At 45.8% G+C, this 26,309-nt stretch overlaps 1 protein-coding gene and 1 long non-coding RNA gene across 3 annotated transcripts in view; both read left to right on the top strand.

Moving 5' to 3' along the window:
* The window catches only part of CSMD2 (CUB and Sushi multiple domains 2), a 301,010-nt gene that overhangs the window by 91,099 nt on the left and 183,602 nt on the right, over window positions 1-26,309 (top strand). For both annotated transcript variants that reach the window (XM_085081419.1, XM_085081420.1), the window contains exons 5-6: window positions 6,253-6,447; window positions 12,177-12,384. In XM_085081419.1, the coding sequence (XP_084937545.1) occupies window positions 6,253-6,447; window positions 12,177-12,384 (403 nt within the window). The remainder of the gene's footprint in view (window positions 1-6,252; window positions 6,448-12,176; window positions 12,385-26,309) is intronic.
* On the top strand, window positions 20,495-25,344 carry LOC146427804 (uncharacterized). Its single transcript, XR_014856293.1, has 3 exons — window positions 20,495-20,546; window positions 22,184-22,284; window positions 24,580-25,344. It is a non-coding gene; the product is annotated as an uncharacterized LOC146427804 (long non-coding RNA).

Raw genomic sequence — 26,309 nt, 5'->3', positions numbered from 1 at the left:
TCCCAGCAGGAAAACCCCAAAAGTGGCATTGGGGACACTGAGGTGTGCTCAGAGTCACAGCAGGAAAATCCCAAAACTGGCCTTGGAGACACTGAGATGTGCTCAGAGCTCAAAGTCACAGCAGGAAAACCCCAAAACTGGCCTTGGGGACACTCAGGTGTGCCCAGAGCTCAGAGTCCCAGCAGGAAATCCCCAAAACTGGCCTTGGGGACACTGAGATGTGCTCAGAGCTCAGAGTCCCATCAGGAAAACCCCAAACCTGGCCTTGGGGACACTGAGGTGTGCTTAGAGTCACAGCAGGAAAACCCCAAACCTGGATTTGGGGACACTCAGATGTGCTCAGAGCTCAGTCACAGCAGGAAAACCCCAAACCTGGATTTGGGGACACTCAGCTGTGCCCAGAGCTCAGAGTCACAGCAGGACAAACCCAAACCTGGCCTCAAACACCCCAGTGTGGCTCCTCTGCTGGCTCCCCTTGGCAGGGAGGTCCCCAGGGCCCTGGGATGGTGACACTGGAGGTGCCACTGCCCCAGGCTAATCCCATTTCCTTTCCCCTGGCATCAGATCAGATAAGGTTTGGCAGCAGTTCAGATGCAGACAAATGAACTGAGCTGCTCCAAATCCATCGTGGGAAGAAGCAGCCTGAGCTCCAGAATGACTTAACAGCACCTTCCTGCAGCTGGACAAATCTGCTCTGTGGGTGTTCATTTCCATACAATCACTGGGAAATATTCCCATCATTGCTGGGAACAAAGCTTGTGTGGGGAGGGGGAAAAGGAAAAAAAAATCTGAGCTCCTAATCTGCAGTGGAGTTGGTAAATGGGGAGGACAAAGCTTTGATGATTTTATTCTGGGTGACATGGGAGGTGAATAATCCAGTTCTGCTAATCTCTGCAGCCAAGGATGAGCAATGATGTTATCTCTGCTCAGGGCTGGAGGAGTAAATCCCAAATCCAGGCTGAGGGAGGCATCAGCAGGGATCCAGAGGTTCCTAGGAAGCTCCAGAATGTGCTGTGGGATTGTCAGGGGGAGCAGAGCTGGGGAAGTTGAGCTGGGAGGTTCAGCCTGCAGAAAAGGAGGTTCAGGGAGAGCCTTGTTCACCCCCAGAGCTCCTGGAAGGAGATCCTAGGCAAAGTGAGGAGAATAAAAAGCAGATTAATTTATTAAAGGCCTTTTAGGTGCATTTAGGGCAGACAGACCCTGCTGGAGAGGCTACACCCAAAATGGACAGCGAGTTACAAGTTTTTCATATTTTATAAGTTCTGTCCATTAACATATTGAGGTTTAATCCTCCAATTACACCTTCAGCTGATGAAGTCAATCACCCCAAATTTGCTCCCGCAATTCACTGTTTTTTACATGTTTTGGGGCTCTGAGGCAGCAAAGTGTCCTTGGATTCCTACTTGGAGGAATTGTTTTATCTAAAGATGTTGGGAACAGGAGTTTTAGCACTTTATACAGAGTCCAGAGTTATACCCTAAATTACAGATATGTGACATATAGAAGCTAAAATCCTAAAGCATCAATTCCCATCAACCCAAAAGCCTCACCAGGGCAGCTCAGCCCAGCTCTGGCTGGAACCCCAACCCCTCTGGGATCATTCTCCTCTCTCCACGAGCAGCAATTGGAAGATCTGCTTGTCTCCTGCACTCTGGGCTGCTTTAAAAACCCCAATCTGTGTTCCCTGCAGAGCACCGAGGGGAGGTTTGGGCTGGAACACCATCTGAAATGTGCAGGCAGCCCAGGGAAGCAGAATTTCCATCTGAGATCCTGTTCTCCAAGTCTGATTTTTAAGATCCCAGGCAGGTCAGGGCTGTCTGATTCTTCACAGTTCATTAAGTAGAGAGCGGCTCGTGGTGGAGATTGACTTTTAAAAATGATGGATTTTTATTTATAGCCGAGTTCTACTCATTAATTTTAAAGGATGGAGGCATAAAAGCAGGAATGGGTTCATTTGGAAAAAAAGAAAAAAAAGAAAAAAAAAAAAAGAATGACATTGGTAATTTAATTAAATTGGGGGTTTGAGTATCATTACAGAAAATGAAACATTAGTTCTGGGCTGCTTTTCCACCCGTTTGGGTTTGACAGCATTCCTGCTCCCAGGGCAGGAGTCATTCCAGGGGGAAGTTGCTGCTGGACTTCCCAGCTCCAGGGGCTGTTTGAGGATGGAAATGATGGTTTTGGGGGAAGGAATTGTGTCAGGAGCTTGGAGCCCAGGGCTGGCCTTGGGGACACTCAGAGAGCAGAGTCATGGCAAGAAAACCCCAAAAAATGGCCTTGGGGACACTCAGAGATCAGAGTCACAGCAGGAAAACCTCAAAAACTGGGCTTGGGGACATTCTGTGTGACCAGAGATCAGAGTGACAGCAGAAAAACCCCAAAAACTGGGCTTGGGGACACTCAGGTGTGACTGGAGCTCACAGGGACAGCTGAAAATCCCCCAAAACTGGAATTTGGGACATTCTGTGTGACCAGAGTTCACAGGGACAGCAGAAAGCACTAAAACTGGGCTTGGGGACACTCTGTGTGACCAGAGTTCAGAGTCACAGCAGAAAAACCCCAAAAACTGGGCCTGGGGATGTGCAGGTTTGTGATCAGAGCTCACAGAGAGAGCAGAAAACCCCAAAAATTGGGTTTGGGGACACTCAGGTGTGTCCAGAACTCACAGTCACAGCAGAAAAACCCCAAATCCTGGTCTTGGGAATGTGCAGGTTTGTGATCAGAGCTCACAGGGATGGCAGAAAAATCCCCAAAACTGGGCTTAGGGACACTCAGGTGTGACTGGAGCTCACAGGGACAGCTGAAAATCTCCTGGAAATGCCCCAAAACTGGAATTTGGGACATTCTGTGAGACCAGAGTTCACAGGGACAGCAGAAAGCCCTAAAACTGGGCTTGGGGACACTCAGAGATCAGAGTGACAGCAGAAAAACCCCAAAAACTGAGCTTGGGGACACTCAGGTGTGTCCAGAACTCAAAGTCACAGCAGAAAAACCCCAGAAACTGGGCTTGGAGACACTCAGATCAGAGTCACAGCAGAAAATCCCAAATCCTGGGCTTAGGGATGTGCAGGTTTGTGATCAGAGCTCACAGGGATGGCAGAAAACCCCAAAACCTGGGCTTGGTGACACTCAGGTGTGTCCAGAGCTCACAGGGACAGCAGAAAATCCCCCAAAATGGACTTTTGGGATGCTCTGTGTAACCAGAGCTCGTAGGGACAGCAGAAAAAACCCAAAAACCTGACTGAAGCAGTTCAGGGGTCAATCTGAATGCACCATTAAAATAAATCCCACTTCAGGGTGATGTTTAATTTCAGAATTTCCAGAACTGGGCTCACCACACAACCAGGCAGTCTTCTCTGGGAGCTGATCCTGCATCCATTTGGGATTCCTCCTGGCAGGGATGCTCCAATCCCCATCCCAAAGCTCTGTCCATGGGAGATTTGGGGATTTCTGTCCCATTCCCCCAGCCCTGGCTGGGTTTTTTCCCTCTCCACGTGTTCCAGGGCATCATTTTCCTTTTAATTTTCCCCTTTTTCCTCGGCAGGCTGCAGAGCAGATCTCCCTTTGCTCCTGGAAATTCATCTTCTCCCCTTCCCAACCCATTTTTTTGGGAATCCCCTGTTCTCCCAGCCCTGAGGAAAAGGATCCAGAGCAGGAAATGCTGCACTAAAGCCTGATTTGGGTTTAATTAAGCCATTTTTAGGTCTGGTTGTCTTTCCCCAGATTTTATATCTCCTAAAACCCTGATTGCAGTCGATCTCCTCTGGAAAGCTGTGGGGTTTAGTGAAAATGCCTGGAAGTGCTGTGCAGAGGAACTGCCTGAGGGTTTATTGGCATTTCAGCTGCATTTCCCAGCTCAGATTGGAGAATTCCACATTTCCCCTGATTTTTTTGGGCTCTGGTTTGAGTTGAGTCCAGCTGTGTTTGGGTCTGGTTGGATGCAAGTGTGTGAAATTTGGGTAAAACATGGGGAATTGTGAATCTCAGTGAGCTGAAACATTTGGGGTTTTTTTGCCAGGTGTGGGTTTTGCTGGGGTTTGTGTAGTTTTGAGGTGTGAAAATAACCCTGCAGGGGTTGGGGCTTGGTGAAAAATGGGATTAAATCGAGCTGAATAACCAAATGCAGTCAAGTTAGATAGAAATTGAGGGAAAAGTTTAGTTTTGAGGAAGAAATTGCTGCTTGTGAGGGGCTGGGATGGAATTCCCAGAAAATCTGGGAGTGTCCAAGGCTGAGTTGGAATAACCTGGGATGGTGTAAAATGATGAGGTGAAATGAGATAATCCTTCAGTTCCTTCCTTTAGTTTAGAAATCAATCAGACTGCTCAGGAAGGAGAGGATCCCATTGACTCAGCAGCTTGGGGAGGGAAGTTTGCTTTTTTCTGTGCATATTTAGTAGAAATGATATTTAAATGTTGATTCTGAAGGGTCCTGATGGGTTCTGGGTGAGCTTTGAGGTCGTTCGAGTTGATTATTACTTCTTAAGTGACAATGATTCCATTTTAAGTGACTATGATTCCATTTTAAATGAAAATTATTCCATTTTAAGTGACAATTCCGTTTTAAGTGACCATGATTCCATTTGGAGTGACAATGATGCCATTTTAAATTGTTATGGTTCCATTCTAAGTGACAGTGATTCCACTTTAAGGGCTGATGATCCCATTTTAAGTGAAATTTATTCCATTTTAAGCGACTGTGATTCCATTTTAAATGACAATTTTTCCATTTTAAGTGACAATGATTCCATTTTAAGTGACAATGATTCCGTTTTAAGTGACAATGATTCCATTTTAAGTGACAGTGATTCCATTTTAAGTTATTATGATTCCATTTTAAGTGACGATTTTTCAATTACAAGTGACAATTCCATTCTAAGTGATGATGATTCCATTTTAAGTGAAATTTATTCCATTCTAAGTGATGATGATTCCATTTTAAGCGCCCATTATTCCATTTTAAGTTACTACAATTCCGTTTTAAGTGACAATTTCATTCTAAGTGATGATGATTCCGTTTTAAGTGACAATTCCATTCCAAGTGATTATGATTCCATTTTAAGTGACAATTCCATTCCAAGTGATGATGATTCCATTTTAAGTGATGATGATTCCATTCTAAGTGATTATGATTCCATTTTAAGTGACAATTCCATTCCAAGTGATTATGATTCCATTTTAAGTGACAACGATTCCATTTTAAGCGAGAATTCCATTTTAAATCACAACCATTCCGTTCCAAGTGACGATTATTCCATTTTAAATGACGCTGATCCCATTTTAAGTTCGGATTTCCCTCTGGATATGTCATCCACCTCATCCCCCTGCCAACTCCCCATCCCTAACCCCAGAATCCCTTTCTGTAAGATTGGATCCTGCAGGATTAGAGGGTCTGTTTGTCGGTTTTGAACGGTCGGGACAGAGATGAGAGATCTCTGCAGTCAGGTCTGAGAGCATGGGGTTTGTTGTGAAGTAAATAAATAAACCCCATGGGTGGGTGTAGGAGAGCTGCTAGGGGCTGCCAGACACAGCTCAGAGCAGGTCAGGGAAGCAAGAGAGAGAGAGAGATAGAGAGAAAAAGGATCAGAATTACCTGGTTGCTGTTTACAATACAATAAATCATCTTCTGTGTTGAACGTTCTAATTCTCATTAACCAATCTAGAACAAGCTACAAACCCTACAACATTTATATACAACCTATAAGAATCATCCATTACCATAGGGGGTTATACTTTAAACATTCTAATTTTCATTAACCAATCCAGAACAAGCTACAAACTCTACAACATTTACATACAACCTATAAGAATCATCACATTACCATACAGAGTTGTATTTTGAATACTCTAATTCTCATTAACCAATCTAGAACAATCTGCAAACCCTACAGCATCTACACACAACCTATAAGAATCATCCCATTACCATATGGGGTTATATTTTAAACCCTAAAAACTGCTTTCTGGACCCTCTGCCATCAGGCAGGCTCTGCTCTGACCCTTGGAGCTGTCTGCAGGCAGAGAGGTTGTTCCATCTGGAGGGGATTGATAACCTCCAGTTGGCCAAACCATTGTTTTCTAGTTGTTCATTAACTCAAAGCTTCTCTTCATCTCAATTTCCCTTATATTTTCCATATTCTCAGCTTGTCTTCATCTCAATCTCCCTTATACCTTCCATACTCTCATCATCTTTTGCCAGGCAATCATATTTATAAGACCTTCCAATTTCATCTTCCCCATCCCCTTTCCTTCCAGCCCTGCCCAGCCACACGTGTGGGAACCCCGGGCGGCTGCAGAACGGCGTGCAGCAAGGCACCACCTTCAGCATCGGCGACAGGGTGAGGTTCAGCTGCAACCCTGGCTTCTTCCTCGAGGGACACGCCCTGCTCACCTGCCAGGCCAGCCAGGGACACGGAGCCTCCTGGGATTTCCCCCTGCCCGTCTGCAGAGGTGATGGGATTTCCTCTCAATGGGGTTTGGGGTGGGGAGGTTTGGGGTGATGTGGTTTGGATGGTTTGGGATGGGGAATGCGGTGTGGGGAATGTGGGGTGGCATTTGGTCAGAGTTCCAAACCATGGCATTTTTGGTGGGGAATGCAGTCATTGGTGCTTTGAGATGAAGATGCTAGCTGGGGAAAAATAATGGGAAAAACAAGTATTAAGGTATGATTTTAAAGAAAGTGATGGTAAAGTAGTTGTGGTGTAACTTGAGGATGCTAACTGGGAGAAAATAATGGCTAAAACAGTTATTAAGATTTTTAAAATAAAGTGATAGTGAAGTGTTGTTTTTTGAGATAAGGGTGCTAACTGGGAGAAAATAATGGGAAAAAGACGTATTAAGTTATGATTTTAAAGTAAAGTGATATCTTATAACTTATCTCAAATTGTAACTTGAACTAAGGATGCTAACTGGGAGAAAATAATGGGAAAAACAAGTATTAAACTATGATTTTAAAGTAATAGTAAAGTATTTGTGTTGTAACTTGAGGTAAAGATGCTAACTGGGAGAAAATAATGGGAAAACAGGTATTAAGATTTTTAAAGTAAAGCGATAGTGAAGTGTTGTAACTTGAGATAAGGATGTGAATTGGGAGAAAATAATGGGTAAAACAAGTATTAAGCTATGATTTTAGAGTGATGGTGAAGTATTTGTGTTGTAACTTGAGCTAAGGATGCTGATTGGAGGGAAATAAGAGGCAAAACAAGTATTAAGCTATGATTTTAAAGTAAAGTGATGGTAAAGTAGTTGTGGTGTAATTTGGGATGAGGATGCTAACTGGGAGAAAATACGGGGCAAAATTAGTATTAAGGTATGATTTTAAAGTAAAGTGATATCTTATAACTTATCTCAAGTTGTAACTTGAGATAAGGATACTAACTGGGAGAAAATAATGGGTAAAACAGGTATTAAGGTATGATTTTTAAAATAAAGCAATGGTGAAGTAGTTGTGGTGTAACTTGAGGTAAAGATGCTAACTGGGAGAAAATAATGGGAAAACAGTTATTAAGATTTTTAAAGTAAAGTGATAGTGAAGTGTTGTAACTTGAGATAAGGGTGTGAATTGGGAGAAAATAATGGGCAAAACAAGTATTGAGGTATGATTTTAAAGTAAAGTGATACCTTATAACTTACCTCAAATTGTAGCTTGAGATAAGGATGCTAACTGGGAGAAAATACTAGCAAAAGAAGTATTAAGGTATGATTTTTAAAGTAAAGTGATGGTGAACTAGTTGTGGTGTAACTTGAGATGAGGATGCTAACTGGGAGAAAATAATGGCTAAAACAGGTATTAAGCTATATTTTTAAATAATAGTAAAGTATTTGTGTTGTAACTTGAGGTAAGGATGCTAACTGAGAGAAAATAATGTGAAAAACAAGTATTAAGCTATGTTTTTAAAGTGATAGTGAAGTATTTGTGTTGTAACTTGAGGATGCTAACTGGGAGAAAAGAATGGGTAAAACAGGTATTAAGATTTTTAAAGTAAAGTGATAGTGAAGTGCTGTAACTTGAGATAAGGGTGTGAATTGGAGAAAAATAAGGATGCCACTTGGGAGAAAATAATAGCAAAACAAGTATTAAACTACAATTTTAGAGTAAAGTGATAATAAAGTATTTGTTCCCAGAGAAGCTGTGGCTGCTCCATCCCTGGAGTATCCAGGGCCAGGCTGAGATGATCCCTAACCTCCTTCCCAACCCAACCCATTCCATGATTATCCAGAAAATCCCACAGCCTGCAGATCCTCCAGCTCAAACCCTGGGAGGTGGAACTGCATTTTGTGCTTCCCAGGGTCACATTCCCTGTCCTGTGTCACACCCCAGGCTGGCTGTGGTGTTCTGCTGTGGGAAAACCAGATCTGTGCAGGGCTGGGCTGTTCCCTGGGCTGGGGAGATTTAGGGGAAGTAAAACCATTAAAAACATTTCCCAATTCCCTGCGAGTTCAGGGCAGGGAAACTTAAATCTTTTTTTTCTCAGAGAGCTTTGCTAATCCCAGTCCCAGGAGAGGCTGGTGAGTCTGTAAATACCCAGATGTCTGTGTTGTTCTACCAAAAACATTCGCTGCTGCTTTTGAAGTCTCTTCCCCTCATTCCTTGTGTACTTCAGCTGAGCATCTCCTATTGATTCTTTTTATTGACTCTGCTGTGCAATCAATCAGCGTCTCCAGGCTGGGGCTGGAGGTTGGAGTGAGCAAATATTGTTTGCTTGGGATGGTTTTAGTGATCCCCTGGATGAGTTGCACTGCTGGGAGGTGTGGGTTGTGCCTCTCAGGGGGGTTTTTTGGGGTAATTCCCTGCTGGTTTGGGGCCAGGAGCGTTTAGGGGGTGGAAGGAGAGGCTCAGAGTGACTTGAGGTTTATCCCTGGGGGTTTTGTGATGCTTTTCTCTGTTTGTCCTTCAAATCAGGACTGTCTTTATCACTTTTATAATAGTTTTTAATTTTATTTTTCGAGTTTCGTTGAAAGTGTGTGCAGGGAAAAATATTCATAGAATCAAAGGGTGAAGGATCATCCAGACACCCCAAAAATCCCACCCTGAGAACATTTTCCAAACATTCCTGGAGCTCTGGCAGCTTTGGGAATGTGTCCATTCCCTGGGGAACCTGGTCAGTGCTCAGCACCCTCTGGGGGAAGAACCTTTCCCCAAATCCAACCTCATATTCCCTCAGGAGGAACTGCAGCCCCTCCTCTGGACACTCCAGTGGCTGAAATTCCCTGGAATTCCACCTTGAGAGCAGACAGAGCAACAGCTGGTTGGGAGAAAAGGGAATTCTCTCCATGGATGGAGCAGCTCCCTCTGCTCTGCCAGCATTTCCCCGTCAGAACCTCGAGGGGAGGCAAAGTCTGCTCCTTGCCCAGCTTTTTAGAACAATTTCCTGAGGAAACCCAGGGAGGGAAGGATTAATTCTGACCCCAGCTGCTGCTGGAGCTGAGGCTTGGCATCCTTTCCACTCCTGAGCTCCAGCTGGAGGAAAAACCCAGTTTTGCATTTCCATCCTGAAAATGCCAAACCCTTGCTGAATTCCAGTGCTGCTCTTCCCAGCTGGGATGGGAAGGAGGATGAGGAGACTGCTCTGCCCCAGCAAGGAGGAATCTCCAGGAATCTCCCTGGAAATGCCTCCCAGGACAACCCCAAATGTCCTTTCCTGCTGCCCTGCTGGAGCTCTGCCTGCAGCCACTTCACTTTTTGATGGATTCAGTCCTGATCCTTCAAGATTTCACTTTGTAAGTTGTACTGGAAGCATTTTTTGGAAGGCAGGGAGCAGGAGAGGCTCAGGGAGGTGTGTTGGCAGAATTCCACCTCCCCAGCAGTTTGGGGAGCACAGCTGGGTCAGAATTGATCCTTTCAAAAGGATAAATCCTTTTTTGGGTGCTGAGTTTGGAAGTGCTGGGATCTCCCCTGGGCTGGTGTGGAGCAGAGCAGCACCTGGGGCAGGAATTTGGATTGGGGAATTTGGAATTTGGGAATTTTCCTCCAGAACTATCAGTCCTGTGAAGCTTGGGCCGAGCTGAGGTTTATCCCAGCCCTAGAACAATCCCATCCCCATGTCAGCAATCCCTGGAGTTCTCTCCTCATTGCATCCCCTGTGTGTTTTCCACATTTCCTGCCCAATTCCTCTGCTCTCAGCAGTGAGATGAGGCTGAGCTCTGATCCTGAACCCCACAAGTCCAGCTGGATTTTCATCCTGGCAGTTGGAATCCTGGAGGCAAAATTCCCAGCAGGCTCAGGATGCTGAACAACCCTCACCTCTACCAGGGAACCTCCAAAAAAAGCCTTGGGAGCACCAGAAAATGATCCCAAAACATCCCAATCTGTTGGAAAAACACTTCCATGCAGGCAGGGAGAAATCTCTGCCCAGATTGCTTCTGCATTGAAGCAGAACTGGTTGGGTTTATGATTCTGGTAAGAAAAACTCAGAGGAAAAGTTGGGAACATTTGTGGAGCTCTGTTTTGGGCATTTCCAATCTGCAAAATCTCATTAAAAGTGCTCTGTCTCACTGTCAGGGCAGCAGCTGCTGAGGCTGTGCCATCCCAAAATAGTTGGAGGAAGGGTTTGCAAGTTGTAGGATGTGTTGGAGCAATAACAGCCTCTGCAAAGGGATGGAGTGTGGATTTAGGGGTGGATGGGCAGGGAATGCATTTCCTGTTCAACACCTTTCGCAGGGGAAAAACTGTCGAGGAATTTAAATTAGGAACTCAGCTCTTAATAATAAATATAATGATAATAAAAGAGACAAACTGCAGTGCCTTTGGCTGGATGCTCAGCTCATGTGAGTTTGCATGAAAAAGAATAATCCCTTTGTTTAGGAGTTCTAATGTAGCAGTGAATCAAAACTCCTAAGCTGTTCTCATCCCCTCCTGTTCCCTCCAGTTCAAGGGGGTGGTTTGGAATTAACCCTTTTAATCTTTGGACATTTGGAGGTCCCACTGGGTGTCTCATGCATGATGTGCCCAAATGTGAAGGATAAATGAGAGATCTTCCAGCATGACTTTATTTGTGATTTGAACACAAATCCTCGGTGTCTGGGAGTAACTTTAATTCCCTGAAAATGCAGGGAATGGATCATGGAATGGTCTGGGTTGAGAGGGAATTTAAAGATTATCCCATTCACTGTTTAGGGACACCTTCCACTGTCCCAGGGTGCTCCAAGGACAGTCCAGCCCAGCCTGGGACACTTGCAGGGGTCCAGGGGCAGCCACAGCTTCTCTGGGAAACCACCAGAGAAAAAACCTCAGAAGGATCCTAATCAGGAAGGATGGGCATGAGGAGGAATGTCTGCAGGCATGGGAATGATGGAGTCACAGCCCTGGAGGTGACACTCAGTGCTCTGGGCTGGTGACAAGGTGGGGATGTGGCACAGCTTGGACTCAGTGACCTTGGAGGGCTTTTCCAACCTAAATGATCCTGGGATTCAGTGATGGAACACAAAATTTGGGCAAGAGGAAGGGAGGAAATTGAGTGTGACAGTGAAAAGTGTTGGGAATGAGAGGTGAGAGCAGCTCTGGCTCTGAGGGTGTTTAAAATCAAACCAGAAGTGTGGTGGGGAGCAAACCAACACCTTCCTGGCTGATCCTGAGGGAATTCTCATCCTTTAACATCCCAAAATTGGGCAGTAAAACCCCACCTGACACAACCAGAGGGGTTTTGCTCTGAGTTTGGGTTGATCTTGATGCCTTAAATCGCAAGTAAAAAATTTTTTAGACGCAGACACACCGTATAGGAAAAGGGAATTACCTTGGTTTGATAGGATCCCAGATGCACACCAACAAACAATCCCCCACGATATCTTTCATGTACAATTTATGGACAGCCTAGATTAGAATACCTATCTAAAAGTCTCCAATAAGAAGTCTAACAAATGAAGTAATTGCCCCCTTATTAAAATTACCTCCCCCCAAATAGATTACTACTTAGTTTACAAAAACCTGTCTCAGTGATGGGGGCCCTGTTCAAGGTTGGTAATTCATGCTTTTGAGATTGTGGGGATTGTTTCATCTTCTCCAAAGAATTCTGAACAAGGCTGGAGTACAAGGGTTATAAACATGTAGGGTTGAGATACAAGGAGTAAAAAGTACAGGAATGGGGAAGGGTAAAAGGTTATATATAAAGGATATACATAAAGAGAGTATAGAAGTAAAATCAAAAGGACAAAAACCCATCAGGCATCGATCTCTGTTGCAGCTGACGATGCCTGCGGAGGAACCCTGCGGGGTCAGAGTGGCATCATCTCCAGCCCTCACTTCCCTCTGGAGTATGGGAACAATGCTGACTGCACCTGGACCATCCTGGCCGAGCCTGGAGACACCATCGCCCTGGTGTTCATGGATTTCCAGCTGGAGGATGGCTATGATGTCCTGGAGGTGGCTGGGACAGAGGGATCCTCGCTCTGGTAGGTTCCTGCTGGCTCTGTGTGCTTGTGGGACATTTGGGGTGGTGACTGGGGTCTGTGTCAGGCTTCTCAGGGTGCTCAGAGTGAGCAGAAGGAGGCAAATTCCCAGTTATTCCCAGTTATTCCCAGTTATTCCCAGTGGTTTCCTCCTGTTGAAACTCAGGATTTGCTCAGTAAACTGCAATGAGCATTGTCTGCTTTCAGTCCTGCTGTCTGCAGGGAGATTTGTGGTGTGGCTTTTGGGTAGAAGATGAAAGAAAGAATTAAAAATAATCCCAAATAAAAGCACCCAACCCCTGAAAAACCAAGAAACTCCTCAGACACAGCCACACTCAAACCTTGATTTTGCTAATTTTTCTGATTATTGCTATTATTTTTCTGATTATTGCTAATTTTTCTGATTATTGCTATTATTTCCTCAAGTTCCTCACCATTGCTGGTGAGGAACTTGAGGAAATGTTCCACCAGATCCTCCTGTCCTTGGGACAGGAGACAGAATTCCAATTCCCTCCCATCCCAGGGAGTGGGAAATGCTCTCAGAGCATTTATTTGGGATGCTTTTATTTGGGATAGAGGGATGGGGATGTTCTGCAGTGTCCAGGAGCTACCTGAGTGCTCTGAAGGAAGGAGAAATGAGGAAGTGCAGAGGGAATTGGAAATGTTCTGATGTTGGTTTTGGAGCAAAAGGTCATTAAATGGTTCAAAGTCCTGGCTGGCAGCAAGTGGAAAGTCCTGTGTGTTGGTTGAAACCTCAGGAAGGGAGGAATGAAGAATTGTGAATAATCAGGTGTTGCCTGGGATTATCAGCAGCGAGTTAAATTGTGATTATTTGTGAGGATTCTGCCGCAAATCCCCTTTGTTTGAGTGATTGATCCTCGCTGGCAACTCTGGACGAAGGGGATCAGAGTGTTTGGGATGTATTGATGGGAGGGAAGTTGCCATTTACCACAGAGCAATTGTTTACTGTTCCCAAACCCCCTCAGAAAATTAGATGTTGCCGGTTTGATGGGAAAAACAACAAAAAAAGCTGATTTTATTAGAATGCATTAATATCTGAGGGTTTGTAGCCATTCTGTGCTGCAGTGAGGATCACTCAGCTGTGCTGGCTGGGAAGATGGATGGAGCTGGTTAAAAAACATTATTCAGCCTGAAGGTGTTGCCAGAGCAGAGCTGTGTCTTGTCATATCAAAAAGAAAACAAAGCCTGGCAGAGGGAACCTGCTGAGGGGAAAAAAAAAATTAAATAAATAAAGTAAAATAAAATTAATAAACTCGTTGTAAATACGGTAGGGAAAAAAAAAACTTGAGTTGTGGGGAATGAAAGGCTGTGGTGCACACAGAAGGCTTAAAAATGAGATTAAAGGCTGGTTTAAGGAGGGAATAAGGATGGATTTGTTCCCCTCTGAGTGTCCATGAGCTTCATCCCTAACTCTGCCTTCCCCTGGATGAGCTCAGCCCTTTTTGGGATCAGAGCAAGGGGAGCTTCACCCCCTCAGTGAGCCCAGCAGGAATTTCCCTCTGGGAAAAACCTTTTTGAGGCTCATCCCTGATCTTCCCATTTCTGATTTTCACATCCACCCCAAACCCATTCCAGGAGATCTCATTGAGCATTCCTGCAGGAAACTTCCCAGTCCCACCGGTGGAATTGCAAAAGAGTCTTGTTTGGAATTTCATCTCTTCCCAGCCAGCCTGGTAATTAAATTCAGATGACTCATTTCTCAATAATTTTTGCCCGTAGGGGGGAAAAAACCTGGCGCTGCTATCTTGTCTTGAGCCACGTTGATGTGATTCAGCAGGAAAAGAGAGCTCAAAACCCCTTTTTTCCCCTTCTGCCTGTGGAAAAAACTGGTTTTAATTATTGCTAATACGGCTGAGAGACTTGCAGCCAATTCTCTTGAAGTCTCTCGCAGCTGAATATTTCATTTTCCGAGCGTTCTGAGGAGTTTTAGTCATGGCCAGGGCTGGGCAGGAATAAACAAAATTCAATTTCATCAGGAGGATAATTCCTGTGTATTTCCAAGCTGTGGAATTGGGATCTAATGATGGTATTTATGAGCCCATTAACTGAGCACTTCAAGTCACCTTGGCCTGACCTCCTCTTGGAAAAACCTGCATTATCAGTCACCCTCCCTGCTTTAAAAATGGATTTTTGGGGCTTTTTTTCAAACGAGCCAGGTTGCTTTAAGTGCTTTCCCATTGATCCCACGGCCTGGAGAACCCTGAGCTGAGTGTCCTTCTCTCCCCAACCTGTTGGATGTGAATCCTGCAGGAGGAATTCCAAGGGAAGGAGCAGTGCAGAGGTTGAGGAGGTGTTGGAGACAGATTAGTAAAATCTCACTTTTGCAGCTCTTTTAGCTGCTCTGCCAGGGCACTTTGGGCTCAGATTGCCTTGACAGGTGAGAAATAAAACCCTGCAGAGCAGGGAACAGGAGCAGGGTGGGAATTACTGATTGCAGCTCAGTAAATGCACCCAAAATGTGTGTCTGTCTGTCTGTCTGTCTGTGATTTTTCTGGATTTCCTGGAGCTTGTTTGGGATGTGGATCCAAATTCAGGCACAGTAACTCCTGGAGCTGCTGCTGCTGCCAGGGAAAGTGTGGGAATGACTCCCAACCCAGTTTATATTTGGGATCTGACCGAGCCTGGGGAGTTTGTGGGGATAACTGAGCCCAGCAGGGACAGGGGACAGTGACACCCTGTGCAGAGCCACGGCAGCCAGAGCTTCCAGAGGAATCCCAGAGGGAATCCCAGAGCGCTGGAAGTTCAGGAAGGTTTGCCACATGGAGTTTTCTTTGAGCTCACAATTCCAGGGCTGTTTGCTCCACCAGTGGAACCTTCTGGAAACCTCTGCTGCTGCCAGGTGGATCAGTTTTAGGGGATAAAATCCATGAATCCCTCGTTGGTCTGACTGACAGAGACTGCCTGGGGTGTTCTGAGCTTTGGGAATGCTAAATGGGATCCCCTGGAATGGGCTGGGGGGGTTGGTGTGGATGTAAAAATGAGGGATGCACCTCCTGAACCAGGAAGAGCTTCTTCCAGGAGATAATTCTGATTTTCAGATGGGAAATTCTCTTTTAGGACAGCAATAGTTTCTTTAATAACGAGGCTTTTGGGGTGTTTTATCTCCCTGTTGTGTTCCCTGTGGGGTGGATGGTGAGTTTCCATCCGGTGGGAGGAACTGGGATTTTTGTTGGGAATGCTGCTGCTGCCTTATCCCTCGGATCACAGAACGCTCAGAGCCTTTTTGGGTTTATTTTGGGAGCTTTGCCTCAGCTGTCACATTGCCCCCAGCGCCTCCCACTCGCTGAGCCTTCCCTCGCCGTTTCCCCCTGGGAATCATCCTCTCCTCCTCGATTTTCTGCCCATAATCCCATGCTGGGGGAAGGCAGTGGGAGAAGCAGCGAGGAATGACCAAATCCACGGAGTTTATTCCTGGCTGGGTTCAGTTCCTCCCCCTCAAGTGCCTCAGCTTCACTTTTTCCTCCCTTGCGCAAAAAGCTTTTCTTCTGCTCTGTTTTTCCTCCTTAAATTGTGTGGAATTACACAGATTCCAGCTGTGCCAGATGTGGAAGGCAACGTGGGCATCTCACTGTGCTCCAGATGTTGGGCACTGGGTGAGAACAAAATGCACCAGGTGGTGGGAGAGCCAAGGACCTTGGAATTTCAGGTTCCTCTGCTTGATTTTGTGCTTTTTTTCGTGGAGCTGAGCTGGGAGACCCTTTGGAGCCATCAGCTCTTTCTGGAAAAGCATTTCTGAAATTCTCTCATTTCCTGAGACCCCTTGGAGCCATCAGCTCTTTCTGGGGCAGCATTTCTGAAATTCTCTTTTTGTTTCCATTTTCCTGACATACCTCAGAGCCACCAGCCCTTTCTGGAGAAGCATTTCTGAAATTCTCTCTCATTTCCATGTTCCTGAGACCTCTTGGAGTCATCAGTTCTTTCTGGAGCAGCATTTCTGAAATTCTCTCATTTCCTGAGACCCTTTGGAGCCATCAGCTCTTTCTTACAACATTTCTGAAATTCTTTCTCATTTCCATGTTCCTGAGAGCCCTTGGAGCCATCAGTTCTTTCTGGTGCAGCATTTCTGAAATTATCTTTTTGTTTCCATTTACCTGAGAGTCCTTGAAGCCTTCAGCCCATTTTGGGGCAGCATTTCTGAAATTCTCGTTTTGTTTCCATCTTCCTGAGATACCTCAGAGCCAATCAGCCCTTTCTGGAGCAGCATTTCTGAAATTCTCTCATTTCCTGAGACCCTTTGGAGCCATCAGCTCTTTCTTACAACATTTCTGCAATTCTCTCTCATTTCCATGTTCCTGAGAGCCCTTGGAGCCATCAGCCCATTTTGGGGCAGCATTTCTGAAATTCTCTTTTTGTTTCCATGTTTCTCAGAAGCCTCAGAGCCATCAGCCCTTTCTGGAGCAGCATTTCTGAGGTTCTTTGTTCCCCTGTTCCTGCAGAGTGCCAAGTTTGGGGTTTTTGAAGGAATCCTCAGAGTTCCAGCCCTTCCTTCTCTCCCCACCACCCCCAGGAGGCTCTGAAGTTGCTCCTGGCAGTCATTAAAGCTTTGGGATGCTCTGGAATTCCCTCTGGATTCTCCTCATCCCATCCCTCTGCCAGCCCCACTCTCTCCTGGAGGTCACAGCTTCACATCAGGCTGAAGTTAGGTGGTGGAAAATCTCCTTTTTTGGGCTCCTAATGACCCAACCCACGTTGTTTATATCAAAGCAGCTTCTGATCCTGCCAGGGTTGCCTCAGAGCTCTCAGTTTTCATCTCAGTGAAGTATTTTTCTCTGTGAAGTCCGTGGAAAGGCTGTGGTGAGCCAGGATTTTGTGGTTTGGGATTTGTTCCCCTGGTGCTGCTGCTCCCTGTGGGGTTTTTGGGATGACCCTGCAGGTTTTCCCATCCATCCTGGAGCCAAGGATGGTTTATCTCTCTTCCCCCACCCTGTGCCTCCCCAGCAGCTGCTGTTCCTTGCAGGAATTCTGCAAATTTTTCCCAATGATCCTCAACTCACTGTTGCCACTCTCCGTTGGGATTTTTCCAGGCTTTTATTTGTGAGTTGACAAGGATTATCCCACCCTGGGATAAGGTTTTTGTGTGTCTTAAAAGTACTTTTTCATCACCAGTTAAAGGCCAGAAAAAGTGGGGAAGTTTTATTTTTCTGTGCAAGGATTGGAGTTTCCCTGTTGTAAGAACTCCTGGATGTTTAATCTAATATTCAGGTGTTTTTGTCCATAGACAGTTTTCCATAGGACTGGGAAAGGTGCATGGAGTGGCTTTTGAAATCCCTGTTTAAATGTCACTTACATCTTCCTTGGGATCTGGAAAATCGACTTCCTCATTTAACTGATCGTTTTTATTCCCAAACATTCATGTGCTTTTAATTGGAAACAAATCCCACAAAGGCTTCAAAAACTTAGCTTTAGAGGGAAATGATCTTCCTGCAAAATCCCCTTTTTTCCTGGAAGGTGTTTTCCCTGCAGAGAACATTGTGGAGGAACTGGTGAGGAACCAGAGCAGTTCCAATTCCTGGGAACTGAAAATTACCCCAATAATGGTTTAATTGCTCTTTTTATCCCAGTTCGTCCTTTTTTTGTTGTTTGGTCACCTCAGAGGCAAAGATCCCATGGAAAGGGCACTGCTGTGTGCTCCTGAATCCCAAGGGATGAGGTGCAGGAAAACCTGTGATAGAGCCGGGAAAAAAAATCCCTGAAGGTCATTAATTTGTAATTTCAGTCTGTGTTTGTCTTGCAAACACACATTGGAAGACTAAAAAAATGGAGTTTTTTTGCAAGAACCCTCAGTAGGTGTAATTGAAAAACAGGGTTTTTTGAGAGTGAGATTGAGTCTGACATACCTAGCTGGGAGCTGAGAAAAATATTGGAATTTCCTTCAGGATGTGACCCAAAATCTCGATTGTAAAGCAGTGAATAACACCCAGATTTGGCAGGGGAAGGAAGCTTCAACCGCCTGCAGATGATGTTTCAGCTTGTAAAAAAGCCGAATATTCGGGATTCCTTGTAACACACCTCGTGTTCCTCACAGCAGAACACGATTTGGGATTCCTTGTAACACACCTCGTGTTCCTCACAGCAGAACATGATTTGGGATTCCTTGTAACACACCTCGTGTTCCTCACAGCAGAACATGATTCGGGATTCCTGGTAAAACACTTCATGTTCCTCACAGCAGAACATGATTCGGGATTCCTTGTGAAACACTTCATGTTCCTCACAGCAGAACACGATTTGGGATTCCTTGTAACACACCTCGTGTTCCTCACAGCAGAACACGATTCAGGATTCCTTGTGAAACACCTCATGTTCCTCACAGCAGAACACCATTCGGGATTCCTTGTAAAACACCTCATGTTCCTCACAGCAGAACATGGTTTGGGATTCCTTGTGAAACACCTCGTGTTCCTCACAGCAGAACACGATTTGGGATTCCTTGTGAAACACCTCGTGTTCCTCACAGCAGAACAGGATTTGGGATTCCTTGTAAAACACCTCATGTTCCTCACAGCAGAACATGGTTTGGGATTCCTTGTGAAACACCTCGTGTTCCTCACAGCAGAACACCATTCAGGATTCCTTGTGAAACACTTCATGTTCCTCACAGCAGAACACGGTTTGGGATTCCTGGTAAAACACCTCATGTCCCTCACAGCAGAACACGATTCGGGATTCCTTGTAAAACACCTCGTGTTCCTCACAGCAGAACACCATTCAGGATTCCTTGTAACACACCTCATGTTCCTCACAGCAGAACACCATTCAGGATTCCTTGTAAAACACCTTGTGTTTCTCACAGCAGAACACGATTTGGGATTCCTTGTGAAACACCTCGTGTTCCTCACAGCAGAACATGATTTGAGATTCCTTGTAAAACACCTCGTGTTCCTCACAGCAGAACATGGTTTGGGATTCCTTGTGAAACACCTCGTGTTCCTCACAGCAGAACACGATTTGGGATTCCTTGTAAAACACCTCGTGTTCCTCACAGCAGAACACGATTCAGGATTCCTTGTGAAACACCTCGTGTTCCTCACAGCAGAACACAATTTGGGATTCCTTGTGAAACACCTCGTGTTCCTCACAGCAGAACACGATTCCTCCCAGCTCTACAGCAAGCATTTGGACAAAAAACCTGCCGAGAGCAGATCAGTGGCGAGGTGTCGAGGAGCTGTCTGTGCCTCTGCCGTGTTCAGGCAGCAATCCCTGTCAGAGCAGGGAGGTCTCCCTCCCTTCCTGGGGCTGCAGAGCTGGGTTGGTGTCAGATGTGTCTGCTGAAGCTGATAACAGCCCTGCTCTGCTATGCTCTGCTCTCTTATCTCAGCTTCAAAGCAGCAGCACAGAGAGCATCTCTGCTGCTTTCAGAGCCTCTCTCTGCTGGGCTCTCTCCAGGCCCTGCTTGGGGAGGTTTGCCTGCTGTTTGCAAGTTGTTTCAAGGGTGGAATTGTTTTGTTTTCAGCTGTCAGCTGCGTCGTGAAATGGGGTTTAAATGGGGTTTGCCTGGCTGGGTTCTCCCCAGATTCCAGTTCCCTGTGCTTTCTCAGAGGTGGGAATGACAGCTGATGGATCCACTCTGTGCTGAATTCATCCCTCTGCCCTTCAAATAAATTTTTTTTGGGGATGTCTGGGTCTCCCTGGAGGAAAATTCCAGCTTTTCAAAGAGTAGGGAAACACTGACGTGTGTTGGTGCAGCTCCTCTGATAGGGCAGAGGAAATAAAGTGTGGCCAGAGCGTGGAAAAACTGCTGAAATTAAGAATTAGAGTTGTGTTTTCAGACCTGGTATTCGCTATTCCTGTGGTATTTTCAGACTCCTGGTATTTTTTACTCCTATTGTGATGTCAGACCTGGTGTTTGTTACTCTAATTATGATTTCAGAGCTGTTGAATTTGTTACTCTAATTATGATTTCAGAGCTGGGCTGTTGAATTTGTTACTCTCATGGTGATTTCGGAGCTGAGCTGTTGTATTTTTTACTCCTGTGGTGATTTCAAACCTGGTGTTTGTTACTCCTGGTGTGTTTTCAGAGCTGAACTGTTGTATTTGTTACTCTTAATTTTTATTTCAGAGCTGAGCTGTTGTATTTGTTACTCTAATTATGATTTCAGAGCTGGGCTGTTGAATTTCTTACTCCTGTGGTGATTTCAAACCTGGTATTTGTTACTCCTGGTGTGATTTCAGAGCTGAGCTGTTGTATTTGTTACTCCTGTTGTGATTTCAGAGCTGAGCTGTTGTATTTGTTACTCCTGGTGTGATTTCAGAGCTGAGCTGTTGTATTTGTTACTCCTGGTGTGATTTCAGAGCTGAGCTGTTGTATTTGCTCCTCCTGTGGTGTTTTCCCAGCAGTCTGTTGTGTTTGTTCATCTCCACACCTCTGTAAATATGTAATCTCTGTGTCTTGGCATATCTGGAGTACAAACCCATCTCCATCTATTGATGGGGATAAAACTCCTCAGTTTTCCAGCTCTACTCCAGTCCTGGAGGTTTCTTCTCCTCGAGTCCCAACCCTGCAGTTCATTGGCAAAAATCAACTCCTGTTGCTGCTGTTTGCTTTGCTGCTGCTGCTTTAGAAGCTAAAGATGTCCTGGCAGGGATCAGTGGGATGGAGAGGGAAATTCAGTGTTTGTTTTCCATTCTGGATCCCTGAGGTGTTCCCAGGGAATTCCTGGATTCCTGCAGGGAGAGGGAATTGCCCAGCAGCAGGTTGGGGTTGGTTCATGCAGCCTCACCTGAGCAGTGCAGATCCAAGGGGTGAAACCCCAGCTGAGCATCCTCAGGGGCAGATTTTCCTCTCCTTGATGTTTCCTTCAGGAATTCTCCCAAACCCTGGCTCTGGGGATGGGCTGTCGGGCAGGAACAGCAGGGATTTCTGTCAGAGGACACAGCAGGATAATCAGGAATTCCACAAACTCCAAAATCCAGTGTTTTCCTCCCTGCCATCGCTGCTGGCTCTCGGCACGAGGACATTTTTGTCTTCAAAAATGAAAATCTGGGCTCACTTCAGCTCAATATCTGCTGCACCCAGCTCAGATCAGGCTGCCCAAAGCCCAGATGGAGGCAACTCCTGGGGGTTCCTGGGTTTTTTGGCTCCTTGGCACAGTTTGGTTGTGTCCTGGCAGGTTGGGATCTCCTCAGCTCCTGCTGGGACACTTCTGGCTGCTTTCCAGCAGGGCTGAGTGGGTTTTTCCCTCCCAGGGACCTTCCCTGTGGCTGGGTTTAGAGCAGGGAGCAGGATATTGGTAAATATTGGAGGATTTAGGAATAGAGAAAATGTTGTTGGCAGTTCATGTCTAAGGAGTGTTTTCCTGGCTGGAATTCTCACAGAGCTACAGGATGGTTTGGGTTGGAAGGGAACTTTGAGATCATCTCATTCCACCCCAAATTCCACCATCCCAGGTTGCTCCAAGCCCCATCCAGCCTGGCCTTGGACACTCCCAGGGATGGAACATCCACAGCTTCTCTGGAAAATCCAATAAATTGTTACAAAACCTGAAAAAAAAAACTTGATCAGCCCTTTCCATGCTTTTCAAACAGTCCAGTTCCTTTGATAATTCCCAGTTGGAGCACAGGGGGAATACCCAGCTCTTCCTGCTCTCCTTTATCCCTTTGTCTTTCTCCCACACTTTGGAAATTAATTTTATAATCATCCCTTAAATGATGGAGCAGCTCAAATTAGCTCTTTCAGCCAGAATTACCTGCATTAAAGATCTCCCTTAAAAAAAGAAAAGCATAAAGGTAATTAATAGCTTCAATTATTACAATGTGGCTTAGCTTGTGCTTTTTCTCTTAGAAAAACCTGGTTTTGATATGTCAGCTGTTCTTAAAAGGGGAAAAAAAAAATAACAGAAGTGCTTCAGGCTGGAAGTTGGCATGAAGGAATTTGGAAATCAGGTAATGTTAGAGAATAAATTAGCCCCATTGATCCTGGAGCAGCGCCTTGTGCTCCCAACAGCCCAGTGGGAAGGGGAGTTTTGAGAGAGAATTTGGGTTTTTTTCCCAGGCACAGAGCTTTGTGTGAGTTTAGAAACCAAAGGGTATTTGTTCAAAGCCACGCTGGAATTTCGGGAGCCTGGAAGTGAATCAAAGGCGAGGGGAAGAGAAAGGGAAATCTTGAAAGAGGTTTCAGAGGTGCTGTGTGAGGGATGAGGGAGAGGATGGAGATGGCAGAGCTGAGTGGGAATGGGGCAGGAGTGGAGTGATGGAACTGGGAATGGGGCTGGGAATGGAGTGATGGAACTGGGAATGGGGCTGGGAATGGGGTAGGGAATGGAGTGATGGAACTGGGAATGGGGTAGAGAATGAGGTAGGGAATGGGGCCAGGGGTGATCAGGGCCTTTGGATTTCCTTCTGCTGCTGCTAGGCAGGTGGGTTCTGTGCCCAGGTGGGTTCTGTGCCCAGGTGGGTTCTGTGCCCAGGTGGGATCTGTGCCCAATTAAATTCTGTGCCCAGGTAGATGATTTTATGCCCAAACCTACTCTTGGTCCTTCCCCTTCTGCTGTCCTGCTCCAAACTGGAACATTCCCAGCGAAACCTCCCTGGGTTTGCCTTTTCCTGCTTTGAGCAGTGCCAGACCTGCCTGGATCCCTGCTCAGCCAAACCCCAGGGAATCACCCTGCATTGGGCAGCTCTGCCCAATTTGATGGGAAATTTCCTGCGAGCTGAGGAAAGCTCAGGAAAAAAAACCCTTTTCAAACCCAGCTACTTCACCCTCTGATTTGAGCCTCATCTCCAGTTTAAGAGCAGAAAAGCTCCTGAGTGCCATGGCTGCACTTGATCATCTTAAAAGTCTTTTCCAGCCTTAGCAATTCCACAATTCCATGCTCTCTACTGCCATATTCCCTCAAAAACCAGTTTAAAACCAGAAATATCAAAGCAGGAGTGGCTGTGCTCAATACCTGCCCCCAAAAGAACCTCAGAGCAGAACAATCTCACTGATTGGCATTTAGAACATTTCTGTCATCGATTATTTTTTTTTTTTGCTCGGGCTTTTAAGGAACTATAGATTTTTTAGGCTGAAATTAATATATCGGGATTTTTGTGGGCAGAATAAAAACCCTCATTAAATTTTGCGAGGTATCAAACAGCTTGCAATTAAAATTCATTTTGAGGCGAGTTAGCAGAAGTTTTGTTCATGTTTAACATCTTTATGGGTGTCATTCTTTGGAAATTTGGACTAATTGAGTCCAAAGGGACAAACTCACGGATTTCTGCGTTTGCTGTGGAATGCCAGGCCTTGCTTTGCTTTTGGCGTTTTTCCCTTTCCTTTATGCAAGTCCTGATTTCAGCAAGTTGCCAGGAAAAGGAACTGTTTTGTTTTTTTCTGCTGAATTGCCAAGAATCCATCTTCCTAAATCTGGGGAAGGCTGCAGCAAATCTGTGGGAATGACAAGCAAGGCTCCACTGACTCCAAGGTGTTCGTCGCTGTGAGATACAGGAGATTCCAAATTGGATTTTTTTGAGGTTTTTCTTCCAAGCCTGTTGAGAACAAGCTGCTCTGGGCATGTCAAAGCCTTGGCTGGCCTCGTGGTTGTATCCTGAAATTTGGAGTTTTCCTTACCTGCAACAGAAGGTTGGATCCTCCAGCCTGGAACATTTGGAATTGTTAATTTTCCTGTTTCTCACTCCCTTTCAATATTATCCCTGTGATCCCAAAGCAATTTATAGGGAGCAGCGAAAGCAGTGGGAATAATTTCCGAGTGTGTGGAACCCAAGAGCAGAACCTGACCTGGCAGAGCTTTGAAATTCCCCTGGAGCTGCAGGTGAGGAGAGGTCAGAGTTGGTGCTTTGAAGACTTTTCCCAGCAAATCCGGATTGAGCCCAAGTGGTGATGCAATTCCCCCCAGGTCAATCCCTTCTTGGCACTAGTTGGACTTGTTGGTGACAATTTGTCATGAAGATTTTGTTCTCAGCCTTGGTTCCCAGGAAGAACCAAGATAGGAGAGAAGCCTTGTGCCTCCTAGGGCTTGGAACTCTTTGGTCTTTCTAGCTGGGGAAAAAGTAAGGAAAAGTACTAGAAAAGTTATAAATATTTAAAAAAAAAAAGGTAAAAATCACTCCAGCATCATCCCCACGTTGTGAAGGTGGATTTTTTCCCCCAGCTGGGAATGGACTCAGTGTTTGCTGCCTTTGCCAGAATTCTGCTTTGTTTGACTGGAGAACATTTCAGGATTTTTTATCTGGAAATAGGGAATGCTGGGCGAGCAAGGAGCAATGCCACAACTCCCATCAGCCGAGGAGACGGAGAGGAGAAGCTGCAGATTGATCTCTGAGGAGCTGGGAGAGGAAGAGCAGCTGGGAGCAGCAAAGGGCAGACAGCAAGCAGCTTTAAAAAACAGGAAATGATGAAGCAGAGCCCACGGGCAGCACTGGAGAGTTCCTGCAGTCAGAAAAGCTTCACGTCGTGCTGAGGTCACCCCCAGAGGCTGCTTGAAAAGGACATTTTGCCCTCGTGCAGCTGTAGCTGTGCTGCCTTGGCAGAGCTGATCTGTGCACTCAGGAGTCGAGGGCTCTTCATTTTCCTGGGAAAACCACGGAGTCACGGAGCAGCCCTGAGCTCTGCTCAGCTCAGGTGTGATGCTCAGCCCTGCTGAGACCCACGGGGCTTTTGGCACCTGGGGAGGGATGTTTGTTTTGTCTCATTCAGCGCCGGGATGAAGTCAAGCAGTGAATTCTGCTGATTCCTCCAGGATTGGGGTCATCCCAGGATGTTTGGTCACCCCCTGGCCATATAAACCTTGCTGGGACTATGTGTGATGTGTTTTTCTCTTCACACCCAGTGGGGTTGTTGGGGTGTCTGTGCAGAGCCTGAGGTTGGATGTCAGTGATCCCTGTGGGTTCCTTCCAGGATATTCTGTGATATTCAGGATATTCCATGCAGGTGTTTGTGTGCCCAGAAGAGGAATCACATCTTCACCCTCCCGACAGAGCCAATAATGTGGATTATCCAAATAAATTCATTGGATATTTGCATTGGGTATTTCCAGATTGCAGCTTTGCCAACTCCATCTCAGTCACATCCAACTTCATCAGCAGCCACTGGGGCTCTGCAGCTGATGGGAAAGGGATGCAAAATGAACTTTGTCAAATCAAGCCATTTCTGAAGCATAATCCATCCCGTTTTACCTGGGGGTGGGATCTCCTTAGAGGTTATTTGATGACATTTTAAATTTTCATTTAGAAAGGAAATAAAGGGTTTTTTAACCCTAGAGTGGTTTGGGTTGGATGAGGTTTTAGAGTTCATTTAATTCCAGCCCAGCTATAATGTGGATGTTTTTGATCTGTGGTATTTTACACATTCTGGGGTATTTTTCACCTTCCCCATGGGAACTGCAGCTCCCAGCTCTGCCTGGTGGAACTGGAATGTTGTGGCTTTAAGTGAAATCAAGAAGTTCACGAGCAAAGCAGCATTTTATCAATGCAAGTGCTGAATTCTGGGAAAGCCAAAACTGGGTCTGTCAAGCTGCTGCTCCAATTGCACTTCTGATAACTCAGCACCTGCTCTTTCTTTTTTTTTGGGAAACCAAAAGAAACAGATGGGTTTGGAGTTCGGAGGGGGTGGTGCAATTTGGAAGCCTCATTCTGTTATCTCCCCTCCAATTTAGGATGGGGATTTCCTCTTCCCAAGGACCACAGTGCGGCGGGGGGAATGGGAGAGTCTGGAAATTCGCATTGAATTCCCCCAGGCACGGGGAATGTTTGTTGGATTTGTGATTTGTGATGGAAATCAGAGCTAACGAGGGTGGCAGGGCGTGCTGCAGACGGGATGAGCTCCATCTGTGCCTCCCTTCCCTGCAAGATGGACTCGAAAGAGCCGAGCTGTTGTTGCCCTCGCCGCCGTCCTGGTGGCTCTCAGCGCCTTGTGGCTTTTTGGTGCCGTGAAAATCAAGCTGTGAACAAAAGCGGGTTATTGATTCTCG

The sequence above is a fragment of the Lichenostomus cassidix genome, chromosome 23 (assembly GCF_008360975.1).
Source record: "Lichenostomus cassidix isolate B80296 chromosome 23, HeHo_3.0, whole genome shotgun sequence".
Classification (NCBI taxonomy): domain Eukaryota; kingdom Metazoa; phylum Chordata; class Aves; order Passeriformes; family Meliphagidae; genus Lichenostomus; species Lichenostomus cassidix.
The sequence above is the reverse complement of the archived record's forward strand: the minus strand, read 5'-3'. Positions and strand labels throughout refer to the sequence as shown.